General features: G+C 36.5%; 1 protein-coding gene across 2 annotated transcripts in view; it reads left to right on the top strand.

The window, feature by feature from the left end:
• The window catches only part of LOC134546197 (microtubule-associated protein futsch-like), an 843,281-nt gene that overhangs the window by 777,192 nt on the left and 49,946 nt on the right, over nucleotides 1-16,143 (top strand). For both annotated transcript variants that reach the window (XM_063388803.1, XM_063388804.1), the window contains 5 exons: nucleotides 2,183-2,284; nucleotides 4,664-4,769; nucleotides 11,457-11,974; nucleotides 13,002-13,129; nucleotides 14,636-14,768. In XM_063388803.1, the coding sequence (XP_063244873.1) occupies nucleotides 2,183-2,284; nucleotides 4,664-4,769; nucleotides 11,457-11,974; nucleotides 13,002-13,129; nucleotides 14,636-14,768 (987 nt within the window). The remainder of the gene's footprint in view (nucleotides 1-2,182; nucleotides 2,285-4,663; nucleotides 4,770-11,456; nucleotides 11,975-13,001; nucleotides 13,130-14,635; nucleotides 14,769-16,143) is intronic.

The raw sequence follows: 16,143 nt of genomic DNA, 5'->3' as shown, positions 1-16,143 counted from the left end.
TAAATCCATCCCTCTCGGCACAGCCTACAGGCTTAGGTAGATTTTGAAGTACCTATTGCTTCTTGAAATATTCTGGAACTCTATAAGCTTCTGAAACTTAATTTATATAACATCCTATAAGTTCTCCAATATTCCAAATTGGTCAATTATCCATTTTCTTGTATTCCATACCACAAAATTGTTTTAAAAGATTTTAGCTCAATGCATCCAGTACTGAATAACATAGAACAAATTTCAAATTATGCCTACTAAGGTATTTATGCATTTTTGACTTTCAAACATTATTTTTCATACCTTGCACTTATAACTGATAACACAAAAATTTGCTTTGCACCAAGGTTTAAGATAATATGAATATGGTTAAAAATCAATTTGAACATATCTGATAGGAAGTTTTGAAATTTTTTTCAACCCCTGGTTTTACAGTAAATAGTTTATATCATCAAAAATTATTTCAGCCAAAGGTTTTAGATACTGTTTAGAATTTTTGCAATAAATTATTACGGATTTGATAGTATATCTATTAAAAAAATACTATAGTTTATTTATTTTAGACAAACATATATGACAATATTTAATAAGTTAAACAAAAATAAGAATGGCTTCGATAGTGTACATCGTATGGAAGTTTTGTTTATTTTTTATTCCCACATGAGGTTTTTTAAACTTCTTGCAGTCAAATCAAAAATTGTTTTGGACTAAAGTTTTAGATAATTTTTAAAAGATTTACAATTAATTGTTATAATTTTTTTATTATTTTTTATTTTTTTATTTTTAGGTTTTACCATAAATAAGAACGGATTTTATAGTGTATGTCGTATAGAAATTGATATTTTTTTAATATTTCTACCCTTCTTATTTTCAACCCCTTTTGCAATCTTTTTCTTATCAAAAATTGTTTCTGATAAAAAGTTTTGTTAAAGAAATTATAAGATTTATAAACAATTTAAACTGATTTGATGGTGTACCTACTAAGGAAGTTACAAATTTTTTTGTACTCCAATCATGTTTTTTCCACCCCTTGCAGTTATAGTTAGTTGTATCAAAAATGTATTCAGACAAAGGTTTTTGGTTCAAACAATGCGATATTTGTCATACTATGTGGGTTACAGCAGTTTTTCTGTTTATCAAAATTCCTCCCCCCCTTTTACCCCTTTGGTGGGATTATGCCCATTAACAAACTAGACTGAAATTTTTATTAATATATTTTTATGATCAGTTTGGAAATTATTTGTCCAAAATTATGGTAGTCTTTCTTTGAAATATACCTAGTAATCCACAAATTAAATAAATTAGAAGAAAAAAGTAATGTGTAGAGATTAACCCACAAAACAAAATGGTTTTTAACTATAGAACTGTGTTAAAGATAAAGAAAATTACATTGAATGTATGTATGTAAATACATATGATTACTCACTTCTCAGACACAGGAAGGTACTGAATGTTACACAGCGTGTATTCGTGCTCTCTCACAGTTTTAGCTACGCTGGCAAGGCCTTGGCCCCCATCCCACCTCCCCCCACTCTTTCAGCGCGGCAGGAGGGGAAGCATCCGGCAGGCCGTTACAGAGGGCACCACAAGACAGCGAACGGTTTCATCAATGCAGACGTTAACCTCTAGTATTGCCATTAAGAATTTTCCGTGGTGACACGCCTGTTCAAATGCACAGGAATCAATGCAAGAAGGTCCAGGACATGTCAGACTGTTGAGTTTCTTAAATTCTGACGATTTTTATTCCACAAAAAAGTAGGTTGAAAAGGTGAGAACTGTCAAAGTTGAGTCAAATTACATGACACAAACTATAGCTATTTTACCCTTTGAGAATACAAGTTTGAGGTCCTTCAACTATCAGACTCTTATCCAGATTCTTAGGCATGTAAGTGCCACTGGATGATTTTTTAATGAAAGTATGTCATCTCTTATTTGTCATTTGTGAGTAATTTACCATTGTATATTTTCTGGAAACAACATTGCCTTCCTTACTGTCTTAGTTTCACAGACCATCATACTTGGGAAAATGTATTTGGGCTACAGTAAGAGTCAGTATTAACCGGTGAAAAATTTATCTACCCTTCCAGTCTACCCTACAGTGACTTTCTAGAGCTGACTGTCACACCTGAGATTGTTTTATTTGAAATTTGCATCAGGAAAATGTATTAGATCATGTGCCTGTGTGTCGTAGAGAGTACGTTATGGCTGGGAAGATGGACAAGCTGCATTCCGTTAAGAAGAAGCAGAGAGCGGTCATTGTTAAATACTACGAAGACAAGCAGGATATCTTGAAGTGAGTCTTTATGAGTTCACAGTACATTATTATTTGTAGCTTGTGTACCCATGGTTGATTGGGTTCGCTTCCAGTTTCGTAATTAACTGCGTAGGATGATGTTGTCCATTAGTGTCTTTCATTATGAACTTCCCATTCCTTCGTATATATGAGAAGAGACTATGTATAACTGTGGTGAAATTTTTATTTAAGTAACTATAATGATCGATTTTTAATCAAAAGACAGTACAAGCATTGTCAATTTTGAGAAAAGTACAAAGCAAAATAAATGACTACAACAGTTCTCAAGTGATAAAAAGTCACACAGTTATGCACAGAGGCTGTGGGACTTCCAAAATTATAATGGGCTTCGAACCACTTGGGTACGAGCTCAGTTTTCATAAATTTTAGTTGTACCATGAGTTTAGGTACAACAGACCACCCTCACCACATTAGTGTTATGCATTGTATTGGTAACAATGGTCACAAGTGAGCTGCTTAGTTATGAGCATGTAAAAATTCCAGACAGGAAAATCTCTCCCAAAATGTGATTTATCCATTTTTTTAATCATAAAAAAATAATACGTAATCATAAATAATACATAATTATTGTAAATTCTGAAACAGCATCATGTATATGTATATACAGTAGAACCCTGTTATAATGTTCCTGCTTATAATGTTTTCCTGCTTATAATGTCATATTTTTAAAGTCCCAATATTTCCCCCATAAGGACAATGTATTTATTTCCTGCATATAACATTCATAAATATTGTAATTTCCTGCTTATAATGTTTGCTTTCTAACATTCAATAAGTGGGGAAAAAATGTTTTAAAACCAAATTATTCCAACACTTATGATAAAAAGTTTCCTTTATGTATGTTTATGTTTACAATCACTGCCATACAATACATGAAGTTTGTTAAAATACAATTTTATGCAATATACTGAAGGTACACAATGTTCATAGTTACGTGTCAGTTGGCACCCTTAGTCAACTCTTCTCTTCCTTGCCATTCCAGTGGCTATTCAGATGCACGTACATAGTCCTACGATATTTAAGTTGCCAACCATTGAGCGAGGGCATAACTAAAAGTGTTTTCTATTGCTTACAAATAATTTTTTTTTTTTTCATTCATATGTAGGAACCCCAAAATTGAACATTTTCAGGTGGCGAAGGAGTAGACGTTCTCACTCTTAATGTTGTCATCATGAATCGTGAGACAATTTTACAAAAAAATGTGGCAGTGTATCTTTAAAGACAAACAAAATTTAACCAGGGAACAAGACGAAGTTGAAAAATTGTTGGCTTGTTTCAGAAAATTCATGTATCAAGTATACTATCTTTGGTTTTAACATTAAAGTTGTTTACGAAGCTTGGTGAGTCCATTGGTACAAAGCTCGAATATTGTTAAGAGTTAAATTGAGATTTCCTGCTTATAACGTTTTCCTGTTTATAATGTTTTTTTCTTGTGCTCCCTTGAAAAACATTATAACAGGGTTCTACTGTATAGGTAAAATATATTCCTGTTTATGTTTTGGCACAAAGTCTCTCTTTAAGGTTGTAGGAGTAATTAAAAACCTTTTTTATATAATTTTCAGGGGCCCAGTAAATAATGTTTATAAAAAAATAGAAAATTTAAAAAGAGGGACTTTTTTGGTATCACCTTTATGAAATTTCAGTGAGGTGGAGTAAACACTTTTTATTGGTAATCATAAATTTGGTAAAAATTAAGTGTTTTAATTGAGTCTCTACAAGAACAAAATGGTTTTATTGTGGTGTGGCTGGTGTAGATTATTTTAGAATAATGTTTTCTTTTGAAAATATTTACTTGTACCTAAAAAAAGCTAATTTTTAGGGTAAGTCTTTGTTTGGTATTCTTAATATCTAATAATTATGTTTTTAAATGATAAGGAAAAGTTAAAATAGGATTGCATTTCACGTTTATGAGTTTAAAATGTTAGAATCTATAATGTGTGTGTGTATGTATACATAGAAGGCTAATTAAATAAGAAAACTTCCCAAGCTAGCAAAGTAATTTTTTACAGTGTGAAAATACGAAGTTACATGATTAAAAATTGTTGTCATATAACCGCATAAGATGCGCTAAGAATTTTTTTGCCCAAAAGTATATGATGTTTGATTTTATTTTAATTTGATATCAATAGTAGAGTTATTTTAGATTGTGTTACAAAATTTTTAGGTACAGTATATAATAATTTAGTGCAGTGTTGCATGCCTAAATGGGAAAACTACAACACTTTTTAAGTATTGTTTATGTTTTATTTATAACTTTGATTAATTGGCCTATCAACTGTTCTTGACTTGATGTTGAGTTATAGAAACTCATATATCTATATATAAAATCCTACCCTAATTAATGCTATTTGATTCTAGGTCACTGAAGTTACAAAAGCAAACTTCCAAAGAAAGAATTGCTTCATTGAAGAAACAGCGGAAAACTTTTACAGAAATCGTTAGGAGGTTGCTCAACTCCAGTCAGGTGAGGAACAAATATGATTAAAATGCAAAATATAAACAATAAATAGCAAAATAAGGTGTTCAATACAGCTTCTTAGCTGTTTAACTGTGTGTATTGAAATCGTGTGCTGATATTGATTACGATCATTTTTACTTTGTGGACATTCTTCCTACCAGTTTCTTATTGTGGTGTATAACGGTTGGCAGCAAGGGCGGACTAGAAAGGGGTGTATGACGGGCCAAGATGGTGGTTTTTGTGATGTGTTGACGAGTGTGTATTTTCCTTTGGGAATAGTAATAAAGAACCTAACAATTGGCGACGAGGATGGGATCGGCGATGTGCGGTAATTTATGGGAGTGCATTACAACAACAGTGGGGTGTATTGTGAGTAAGGCGGGCCACATTTTGTTCACTTTCACGTACCGCACATGAAAATGTAAACATGGGGTTGCTGGGACATATTGGGGAATATAATGCGCAGACAGAGGACTTTGATTCGTACGTGGAAAGGCTAAAACAGTTTTTTGTAGTGAATGAAATCAAAGAAGATGCCAAGGTGCCACTATTTATTACCCTTATGGGGGCCAAAACGTACGCTACCCTCAAAAGCATACTGATACCAGACAATCCTACATCAAAGAAATTTGAAGAATTGTTGGAGGTGCTTTCTACACATTTTTCGCCTGCCAAGAACATCATAGTTGAAAGGTTCAGATTTCATAAATGTGATCAGCAAAGCAATGTATCGGTATCTGAATACATAATAGAACTAAAAAACCTGGCAAAATCATGTAACTTTGGTAAATTTCTACAAGAAGCATTACGGGATGTGGCTTGCGGTCCGAAATCATACAACGTAGTCTGATCTGTGAACCTAACCTAGACTTTGACAAGGCTTGCCTTATCGCCAGCAGCATGGAACAGGCCGCACAGCAGACTAAGTTGTTCCAGCCAACATTGCCAACTTCGCCAATGGACGTAACAGAAACTGTCAACAAAGTAACAGATCAGCAACAAGGTACAGTCCAGGAAACATACTCGCGAGGCGGGCAGCAGAGAAATAATGACTACAAGTCCACCTACAGGTCTACATTTAAACACCCTAGTGGAGCAGCGGCAAGCGGAGCAGCATCATCTTGCTTCCGATGTGGACGGAGGCATGCTCATGAGACATGTCCAGCAAGGCATTGGACCTGTTACTCGTGTGGGAAGAAAGGTCACGCAGCTCGAGTATGTCGCTCTCGTATGGTGAAAGAACTGGGGGCAGAGTCTAGTGACGAGCTTCTGGAACTTAATGCATTGCATCTTAATCAAGTTAACTCTTCCGTGAACACAACAGTATATATCAATAGTGTAAATAAACCCTTGACTGCAGTGGTTTCCGTAGAAGGTCAAAGGATAAAAATGGAGATAGATAGTGGAGCTTGTGTATCTCTCATACCAGTTTCTGCTTACAAGGACCATTTTCCACGGGTAGTACTTAAACATTGTGCCTTAGAATTAAAGTCAGTCACTGGTAACCATGTCAAAGTGTTGGGGCAAATCAGTGTAAATGTAAGAGGGCAGTCTGGGAGAGAGCACCAACTGCCCCTCGTGGTAATAGGAGGGAGAGCAAACATGTTGCCTCTGTTGGGAAGAGAATGGCTTGATGCTATTCTACCTGATTGGAGAAATAACTTGGAGGCAGTAAGTAACGTAGGTAAATTGATTGGTTGTGGTCAGGGTCCAAATGAGGTATCAAGCACATGTGTTGAAGTGGGGACACCGGGACTAAGTGAAATGAGTACAAGATTTCCTAGGGTATTTAATGCAGACACTACTGGATGCATACGTAATTTTAAGGCCCATCTGAATGTCAAAGAGGAGGCAATACCAGTGTTTCACAAAGCTTATGATGTGCCTTACGCACTTAAAGAGCAGGTAGAAAAGCAGCTACATGATTTGCAGAATGTAGGTAAAATTATTCCTGTAAGACATAGTGAGTGGGCTAGTCCCATTGTGGTGGTACGAAAAAAACAGGGGGGTGTAAGAGTATGTGTAGATTTTAAGGTGGCCTTAAACAAAGTCCTAAATGTTGATTGTTACCCGCTACCAAAATTGGAAGATATTTTTGCTGGGTTAACAGGGGGTAAGATTTTCACTGTATTAGATTTGAGCAACGCATATCAGCAGTTAGAAGTGGGGGAGGAATCTAGGCCTTACCTCACAATGAATACTCACCTAGGCTTGTTTCAGTGGACAAGTTTACCCTATGGCGTAGCTAGTGCTCCAGCCATATTTCAGTCCGTTATGGATAGAGTGCTGCAAGGATTACCGGGGGTGGTATGTTACATAGATGATGTTTTAATTGTGGGAACATCAATAGATGATTGCAAGCAAAAAGTATTTGCTGTACTAGAGAGGTTAAATGATCATAATATTAGAGTTAACCTGTCAAAATGCCGCTTCTATGGTGAGTCAGTAGAATATTTAGGGCATAAGATAGATGAGTATGGAGTTCATCCTACCGATGAAAAACTGAAGCCATTACACAAGCAGCCAGACCTTTAAATGTAACACAGTTAAAATCCTTTCTGGGTCTGCTGCAGTTCTACCATAAGTTTTTACCTATGCTGTCCAGTAAGATGAAACCCCTGTATGACTTGACTAAATGTGGCAGCAAGTGGATTTGGAATGCAGAGTGCCAAACAGCCTTTGAGGCAGCGAAGCAAATGTTAACATCCAATCAGGTATTAACGCACTTTAACCCAACAGCTCAAATTGTGGTGGCATGTGATGCATCCCCATATGGAGTTGGTGCTGTGTTAAGCCATAGGATAGAGGGGAATGACAAACCTGTGCTTTTTGCATCGAGCACACTTTCAAAGGCAGAGCAAAACTATTCACAAATCGACAGGGAAGCGTTAGCCATAATGTTTGCGGTAAAACGTTTCCACAAGTACATTTATGGTCATCAGTTTGTACTGGTGACAGATCATCAACCTTTAAAGAGACTGTTGGGCCATGATCAGGCTATTCCTACCTTAGCACATGCACGGCTTCAGAGATGGGCAGTTATCTTAGCAGCTTATAATTATAAACTTGAGTACAGACAAGGATCATTAATGGCTAATGCAGACGCCTTATCTAGGTTGCCCCTGCCGGGGAGCATAGATAACGGCATTTTTGCTTTCACAAACATTCCTGATTTACCCCTCAATACAGATGATGTTTGTGAAGCTCAACGTCAGGATGTAGGAGTAGCAAAGGTAATAGAACTCACAAAACATGGATGGACAGATAGGTTATCAGATCCAAACTTGAAGCCATTCTTCATGAGGAGGCATGAACTGTCGTTACAACAAGGATGCCTTATGTGGGGAAATAGAATAATTATACCAAAACAGCTACAAGAGAAAGTCATTGAAATGCTACATGATCAACATCCAGGAATTGTGAGAATGAAACTGTTAGCACGTGGTATGGTTTGGTGGCCTGGTGTTGACCAGGACATTCAAAATAGAGTGCAGACTTGTGAAGCCTGCCAATGTACACAGAATATGCGCAAGGAGATTCCAACAATGACCTGGCCTCAAACTTATTCAGTATGGGAGCGAATTCATTTGGATTTCTTGGACCAAGGAGGAGAAAAAATACTCATTCTATGTGATCACTTTTCTAAGTGGGTGAGTGCCTGGGTCATGAGTATTACATCAGCGGGGAAGGTCATTGAAAGGTTACGTTCATGTTTTGCCATTTTTGGAATTCCAGGTGCTATTGTCTCTGACAATGGGCCTCCCTTTAACTCTGAAGACTTCATATCCTTTTGTAAAGGAAATGGCATACAGGTGTTGAAAAGCCCACCGTATCATCCCAAATCGAATGGACTAGCAGAACGGGGGGTTCAAACATTAAAACAGGCATTGAAGAAACAGGTCATTGATGGAACACTCAAAAATAAGCATGTAAACATCCACCATAGGTTAGAAGAGTTCTTGTTTGTTTACCGAAATACTCCTTGTACAGTAACGGGACAGACCCCGGCGGAAGTGATCTTTAAAACAAAACCCAGAACCAAGCTGAGCATGTTAAAACCTGATAAAAATAAAACCAAAAAGTGTGAACGAAGGCAACCAATAAAGGATGGTGTTCCTTTTTATGAAGTAGGGGAAAAGGTCCTGGTGAAAACAATAGGAGATAAAGTATGGAAATGGGTTCCAAGTAGAATTGTAAAAGTCTTAAGTTCATTGACATATTTGGTGTTATGGGGAAGTAACCAAAGAAATAGGATAGTGCATGTGGATCAAATCCGGAAATCACAGTTACCAGATTGTAGACATCCAGTAGTGTCAAACAATGTGGTTAGTGACACACTGGCATGGGGGCCTAAGTTAGGAAACTGGGCAACATCAAAGCGTGGTAGTGGGGAAGGAATTGATGACGAAGTGAGGGGGAGGGTTGCCACAAAGGTGGTGCCTAAGGAAGGAATACCGAAAGAGCTGTCTTCCTCAGGACTACTTAGAGAAGATAGCCATAGTCCACCCTTCAAAGGCTTTGTATCCCCCACTTCAGTGCAAGGGGAAAGCAGACCTAGACCAGACAGACGGTCAACACGATTAGTGAAACCTCCAGTAAGGTTAGATTTGTAACATTATTTGTGATTGTTGAGAAATGCAACTTGTCATGTAATATGTATTTTTAGTAGGGTAATATACAACTGTACTATGTATTTTGGAGATCATTTGATCTCAAGCTCATAAGGAAGGAAGGGATTGTGGTGTATAACGGTTGGCAGCAAGGGCGGACTAGAAAGGGGTGTATGACGGGCCAAGATGGTGGTTTTTGTGATGTGTTGACGAGTGTGTATTTTCCTTTGGGAATAGTAATAAAGAACCTAACACTTATGTGTTTTGTTTGGTCACCTAGTTAATTCATATCAGAAATAAATGCTTTGATCTCTCAGCATTGTTTTAACTATACAAGGTGAGTTTGAGATTGACCGTCAAACTTTGGGTGCAGGTTAATTACGACAAAATAACTTGAAACAAATACTACATGGCATATGGTTTAAAATGCTTATCAAGGCTAGTAGAAAATGGAGCTGAACAACATTTTTATTGTAAATAATAGAAAAAGTATTCAAGATTGCACACTGAGCATCTGGATTATGTTTAATTAAATGAAGTTTTACAACTATCGCAACTTTTGTTGCTGTCACAAAATTAGTTCATAAAAATAATTGGAGGTAACATCTTTATTTTCCACGTACTTTTGTAATGTGTTACTACCCTCAATTATTTCAATGAAATAATTTTGCAACAGTGACCAAAATTTGTAGTGGTTGTAGAAATTAATTCAATTCAATATAATCCAAATCTTAAATACTTTCCATATTATTTACAATAAAAAAGGTTGTTCAGCCCCAACTTCAAAGATGCATGCTAGCCTTGGGAAGCACTTTAGACAATAAGTTGTATAGATGTTTTCAACTTTATTTTGTCGTGATGAACCATCAGCCAAAGCTTGTCGGTAAAATTCAGACTCATCCTGTGTATTGTATTTTCTGGTGCCAAGATGAGAACTTAATTCAAGTTTGAAAAGCTCGAAGCTTGTTCACATTTAAAAAGATAGGTTGTCTAATGTGACTGTAGGTACTTATGTTGCTGTTGCATGGAGTCTGCTAATCCAGCAGTACTTAAGTTGCTTTTGCACGTAGTCCGAATACGGATGAGTAGACGGGGGACCAAGGAGGATGGAATGGAACTATTTTTAAAAAGGCTTAATGTAATCATTTCCTCATAAAGTAAACCCAAATTTTTTTTTATCACATTGAGGTAGCAAGTTTTTGCTACTGCCATGCCCAATACAAAGTATCCTTATGTCACATTTGAATGAGCAAATTTATTTTCCAATTTTGGTAAATGAAAAGCTGATTTCGTCTTGCATGCTCAAAACTACGGTAGTAATTTTGGTTAATCTTGCTGACATGGTCTATTTTGCTATAATGTTCAATTGTAGTCAAGTGAAGGTCAGAATCAGTGTAAAAAATATATGCATTGATATTTGCTCTGTAATTGATTCATAATTCTTGAAGGATAAATATTTATTTCCTTCCTAATTCCTTCACACTAGCAATATATACTGTTATTGCAGTTAAAATCTCCTGCATCGCTGAATCCCTACCGCTTAAGAAAGGATAATTCTTCAAGATTAAATGAAGGTGTTACAAAACACATTGTATTAAATAATAACACTTACACTTCAGTGAGAACAGATTTTTTTTATTATCCTTTATTAATTTTTTTCTCATACTAATTTTTTGTATGCTTCAAATAGAGAGTTGTATTACAAATTAACAAAAAAAAAATTGACTTCTTTTGTGAGCTTTCAAAACAATTCTTTCACTTTTTGAATGCATGAAAAAATTTCACTTCTGCAAACAGATTTTTTAATCAATTTTTGTTAGTCCTGTGATTTTTCACTTTACCAGTCACTAATGAATAACTGCAGTTTTGAGTTTTAGCAAAGTATTAATGAGTTCTGACTTTTAATATCTGCATCATAATATTGTGTTTAAGCACCTGGTAAAAACCTAATGTAATAACTAATAAGTCAGTGTCGTAGAAATGAACATTGTTTCATTAACATATGCTCTTGTTGATAATCTTTAATTCTTTTCACTATAAATGTACTTGTCATTATACTTTATTTAAATTTTTCTTTCCCAAGAATTCCAATGGTCCAGAGAATGAAGTGCCATCAAGAAACATGTCTAGTGGTTCTGTGGATTCAAAAGAACAATTTAAAGGTGCTAGCTCCCAAGAGAATACTTCTGAAATTTTTGAAGAGATTTTTTATGATGGCTCAATGCCTGACGAGAAATCAGAACCAGAAGCGGCTAGCTCTACAAAGCCTTCAAAATCATCAGCTCTCAAAGAGGCTACGAGCATCACCAGTGTTGGAGTATCTTCTAAAGTGTCTTCCATTGCTGGTTTGGAATCGGTCTCAGAACTTGCTCCTTCAAGTTCTGCCGTATCATTGAAAGGCGGCAGGGGCCGCTGCATGACATCCAGGATGCGGGAAGTGACGCCCAAGGACAGTTTCAGCAGCATCTACACGGTTATGGATGGCTCGGTTGCGAGCAGTGCTCGTGATGAGAGCAGAGTGAACTATCTGCGCTCTGGGCCGGTGCAGATGATCGAACTCACGCTCGGGAAGGACAGCAAGAATGTTGAAACAACTACCAAGTGAGTATCTGGCTCTGTTAAGGGAATTTTTCATATGTTCGTGTACACTTATTTATACTCGGCAATTACTATGCATTCTACTTTTCCACCATTTGCTTTATTATTATAAACCATTAATTTATTTTAATTTGTTATCGTCTACATCTCTGTGTCTTTATACTATACACTTTTCAGCCTAGCGTACTATCGCTGTATTTTCCAATTTTGTTTTAGCATGATTTTATTCCAAAGAAGCTGTACTAATTTTTAAGCATTTTTATTTGCATATTTTTAATAATAATCTTTTATTAATGTATTAACTGTATTTTTAATTTTTTTTTTTTTAAACTAGGTAGGATTGTTTTGGCATTCTTGGCTCTTGTTGGATTTGTAATATGAATTTGATACAGTCATCCCTACAATATTTCCACATCATCTGAAAGCAGTTATGAAAACGTTGTTTTCTTGCAAAACCAATTTGGAATTTATAATATCATGTAAGTTATCAAATCATCATTATTTAAACTTTTAGCACAAATGCATCAAAAATAAAACCAATATAAAGAATAGCCACAGCATTGACAGCAATCCCACCAACACCACTCCAAAAAGACCACCACAACCACCACAAACACTATAAACACCACAAAAACCAACAGTGCCATCACCAAAACTAACCCATTACTGCTGTCAAAGACACGAACAACAACAAAACACATACTTACTAGACAGTGTACAATCACTCTGGAAATGGTAGATTTCTCATAAAGTTGGAAAGTTCTGTTGACTATTGCATACTATAGCCTTGTTTGGTCATTTATTTAATACTAGACTGGAATGCAATTGAGACTATCGATAAAATTTAATGAAGCCTAGTTTAATCTCAGTACTTAAGTAGTTATCTAAATAAAAATGTTATGACTTTAGTATGTTATGGCTGGTTACCTATAACAAACAGGTGACAAGATCCTTCTTGTTTGTCATTTAATTTGTTACAAAAAAATATCATTATAGTTCTGTAATAAAAATCTTTACTTTTCTCTTTCAGGAATTTGATTAAAAATGCAGGTGGCAAAAATAATGTGCTATATTATGAAAAGTCTTCAAATTATGTGTTTCGAGAAGTCCATACCCAAACATCAAAAACCAGTATTAAGTCATCCACATCTGTACGAGGTCAGTCACTTTTTTTTAAATATTTATGTTTTTACACTGTATCCAACACAAAGTTGCATTATTGTTTGTAGCCATTTGTGGTTACTTTAATAAGTGATCTGTATGTCGAGCTATTTATCTTTTTTTTTAATGAATTAAAACTATTACAGAAGTATTCGTATTTTACAATTGTATCTCAGTACCTCAATTTTGGGTGTTGGTCACATACAGGGCCGCAACAAGAGTCTTTGGCACCCGGGGCATGAATGGATTCTTGCGGCCTCCCCACCCCTCTTTTTTTGCACATACCACACCAATAAAGCGGGGGGTCCGGGAGCCCTCCCACATAAAAATGGTGCTATTTAAGCATCTTCCATACCTACATGTAACAGTTTCTGTGCTACTGTACCTTCCATGCATGAACCCACTATGTCCATAGAGTAGTCCGTATAATCACTAGACTTGTTCATTAAATATATGTTGAGACGTTATATTGTAAATCAGATTAGACATTCCTGGCATGCAAGTTAAAAAACTTTTTTACCAGTTACCAGAGTTGTAGTAGGAATTACAATGCAAGCGATTTCGGCGCCCCCACAGCTTTGCGCCCGGGCCGTATGCCCCGCTTGCTCCCCCCTAGTTGCGGCCCTGGTCACATATTATACTATTTATATTAGCCTGACTTCCCACAGCACTTATATTATAAGGTGATGTCGTACATAAATTTATGTTTAAGTTTTATATGTTCTTCACATTGTACCTTTCTGGAACTTGGAGTGTCAAGAAGTAATTTAACTAATGTTGGTCTGTAATCCATATCATTTTACGTGGTAAAAAAAAATTGCATTCTTGTTTAGATTTAATTTTTTTTAACTGCTTTTGCAAGTTTTGTTGATTTTTAAAAAATTTTAAATATTATTTATTGTATTATGATTACAAAATTTTTTTTATCAATGTGAAAAAAAAATGGCAAAAAATTATTTTTTGTCTGACCTAGTTTTATAAAGATTTGAGGTTGAACTAACATTTTATTTTTATTTCCTACACTATTCCAATATGAATATATATATTTTTATTTCCTACACTATTCTGATATGTACGTATATTTTTTTTGTGCAATAAATGGTGTGAACTGTGACATTTCATCTTTGATTGAGAGGAAATTTTTTTAGTTAATTTTACTGCTTGCAATATTTTGAAGTTTTTTTTTCTTGAATAATACCCACGAACAATATATAATTGGTGACAGAAGAATCACTATAGTCTACACATAAAAGCTAAATCTATACCCAAGTGAAATAGAAACTGGTGTGGCCCCTTCCGTTAAAAAATGGCTGTATCTTACACTGATATGTATCTTCGGAGGTTATGATCGCTAAGATGTCACACACGTATGGCAAGGGTCGTGGATGTAATCCCAACACCCTAAAATTACTCATATTTTTGAGCACCAACTGAGTCAGAGCCAAGTGGTTTGGTGCCCACTATATTCCTGAATAACTGTGTGAGGTATAAAACACGTTCCAGACGTGAGCACGTCGCCAGTGAACGTGGTGGAGGAAGAGAACGTGTCGCCTCGGACATCTCCCATTGGCGAGGAGCCGGACGCTGGCGTGGACCACCGCTCCAGCAGCAGCCTGCCCGAGTCTGCCAGGCCCAGGTGAGGCTTAGATCACAGTACAGAGTAAATGGCGACCAGGTTTACCAGATTATTAATTCCCGGCATATTAACATTGAAAATATTATTACATACCATCCTTGATTATAATAAGTTATAATATATTTTTTTAATTTTACGGTTTGTTGATTTTTCTAAGACCATTATGTGCCACAAACTAGTTATTTTCTTGCAACTATTAAAAGTTTTTTTTTTATCATGTACATTGTAAATAAAGTCGTGTTATGCTTTTAAGGGGTTCATAATTTAAAACTGTTTGATTATTGCATTCAGTGTTGTCCTTTCAAATTAAATTTTCTACAGGCAGCTCAACCACAGATAGTTTTTCAGTGCTAGGCGGATGTACACCACACAGTCCCTTATCCCACGCTAAGTTAACTGCGCTTTAGATTTATCCGCTTGCCTGCACATGTGGTCTCAAGTGCCCTGTGCAAACTCCATGCCTTCAGACATGCTTCCGTGCCTTTCGCCAGTGTGCATGCCACATTCAGTAAGACATCAGTGTTGCATTTTAACACGGCTTCGTTCTTGCGCACTGCCGACATAGCCCTTCAACTGCTTTTTCTCACCCACCTACCCTCTTTTTTTTGTGGCTTTTCTTGAAACTGGTAGCAAGAATAACCTCTTTTCTCCCCGGCCCCTCTTTGAAGTGCCCCTGGACTGGGTTCTCTTACACTTTTCTACTGCTCCACGACACCTGTTGGTCTATCTAAGTACTATGTTCCCCTCTACCCCAATCTCCTTTTCTACCTGAAATACGTTCTGTAACCCACGTTGCTCTGCACGGCCACTGAAATTACTCTGTTGACCAAAGTTGAAACTACTTGGCCCCGTCTGCATGCTTTCTTTCGTGACCTGCTTGTCATCTCTCGGACACTTTGGTAACTAAATCCAGGCCCCTATGCCTCTATCCTGTGCTGCAAGTGCCATCTTCAAGCCTTCTGGCCAACTACTACCTAATCCCCCACTCTTACTTTCTTCCACCCTTGCAGGGATCTTCAGCTATGTGTGTTTACCATCCCTCCAAAACACTATTGTGTCAGTGGGCGTGCGTGACGATTTTACTTTACCTTCCCATTGTTCTACAGCTGTTCTGTTGAATAAAAGATGTAATCAATTTCAACTGGGATTTAGTTTCCCATATTTCCTTTTTCTCACCATCTACCAATAATGTAGAAATGTAGTGTTTTCTTCTGGCATGTCTCTGGATTTCCGGATCAAGCTCTCCATGTTGTAGTCAACATCTCCCCACCACAGCATGGGTTCAAGTGTCCCACAAGGATGGAGTCGACATGTGACTTCCTGAAACTGCTGGGTTTACTTTAAACTGCAGTGTCCTGGAGTTTCGTGGCACTGC

This window comes from Bacillus rossius, chromosome 1 (assembly GCF_032445375.1).
Source record: "Bacillus rossius redtenbacheri isolate Brsri chromosome 1, Brsri_v3, whole genome shotgun sequence".
In the NCBI taxonomy this organism is placed as follows: domain Eukaryota; kingdom Metazoa; phylum Arthropoda; class Insecta; order Phasmatodea; family Bacillidae; genus Bacillus; species Bacillus rossius.
This window is presented reverse-complemented; position numbering and strand designations above follow the sequence as displayed.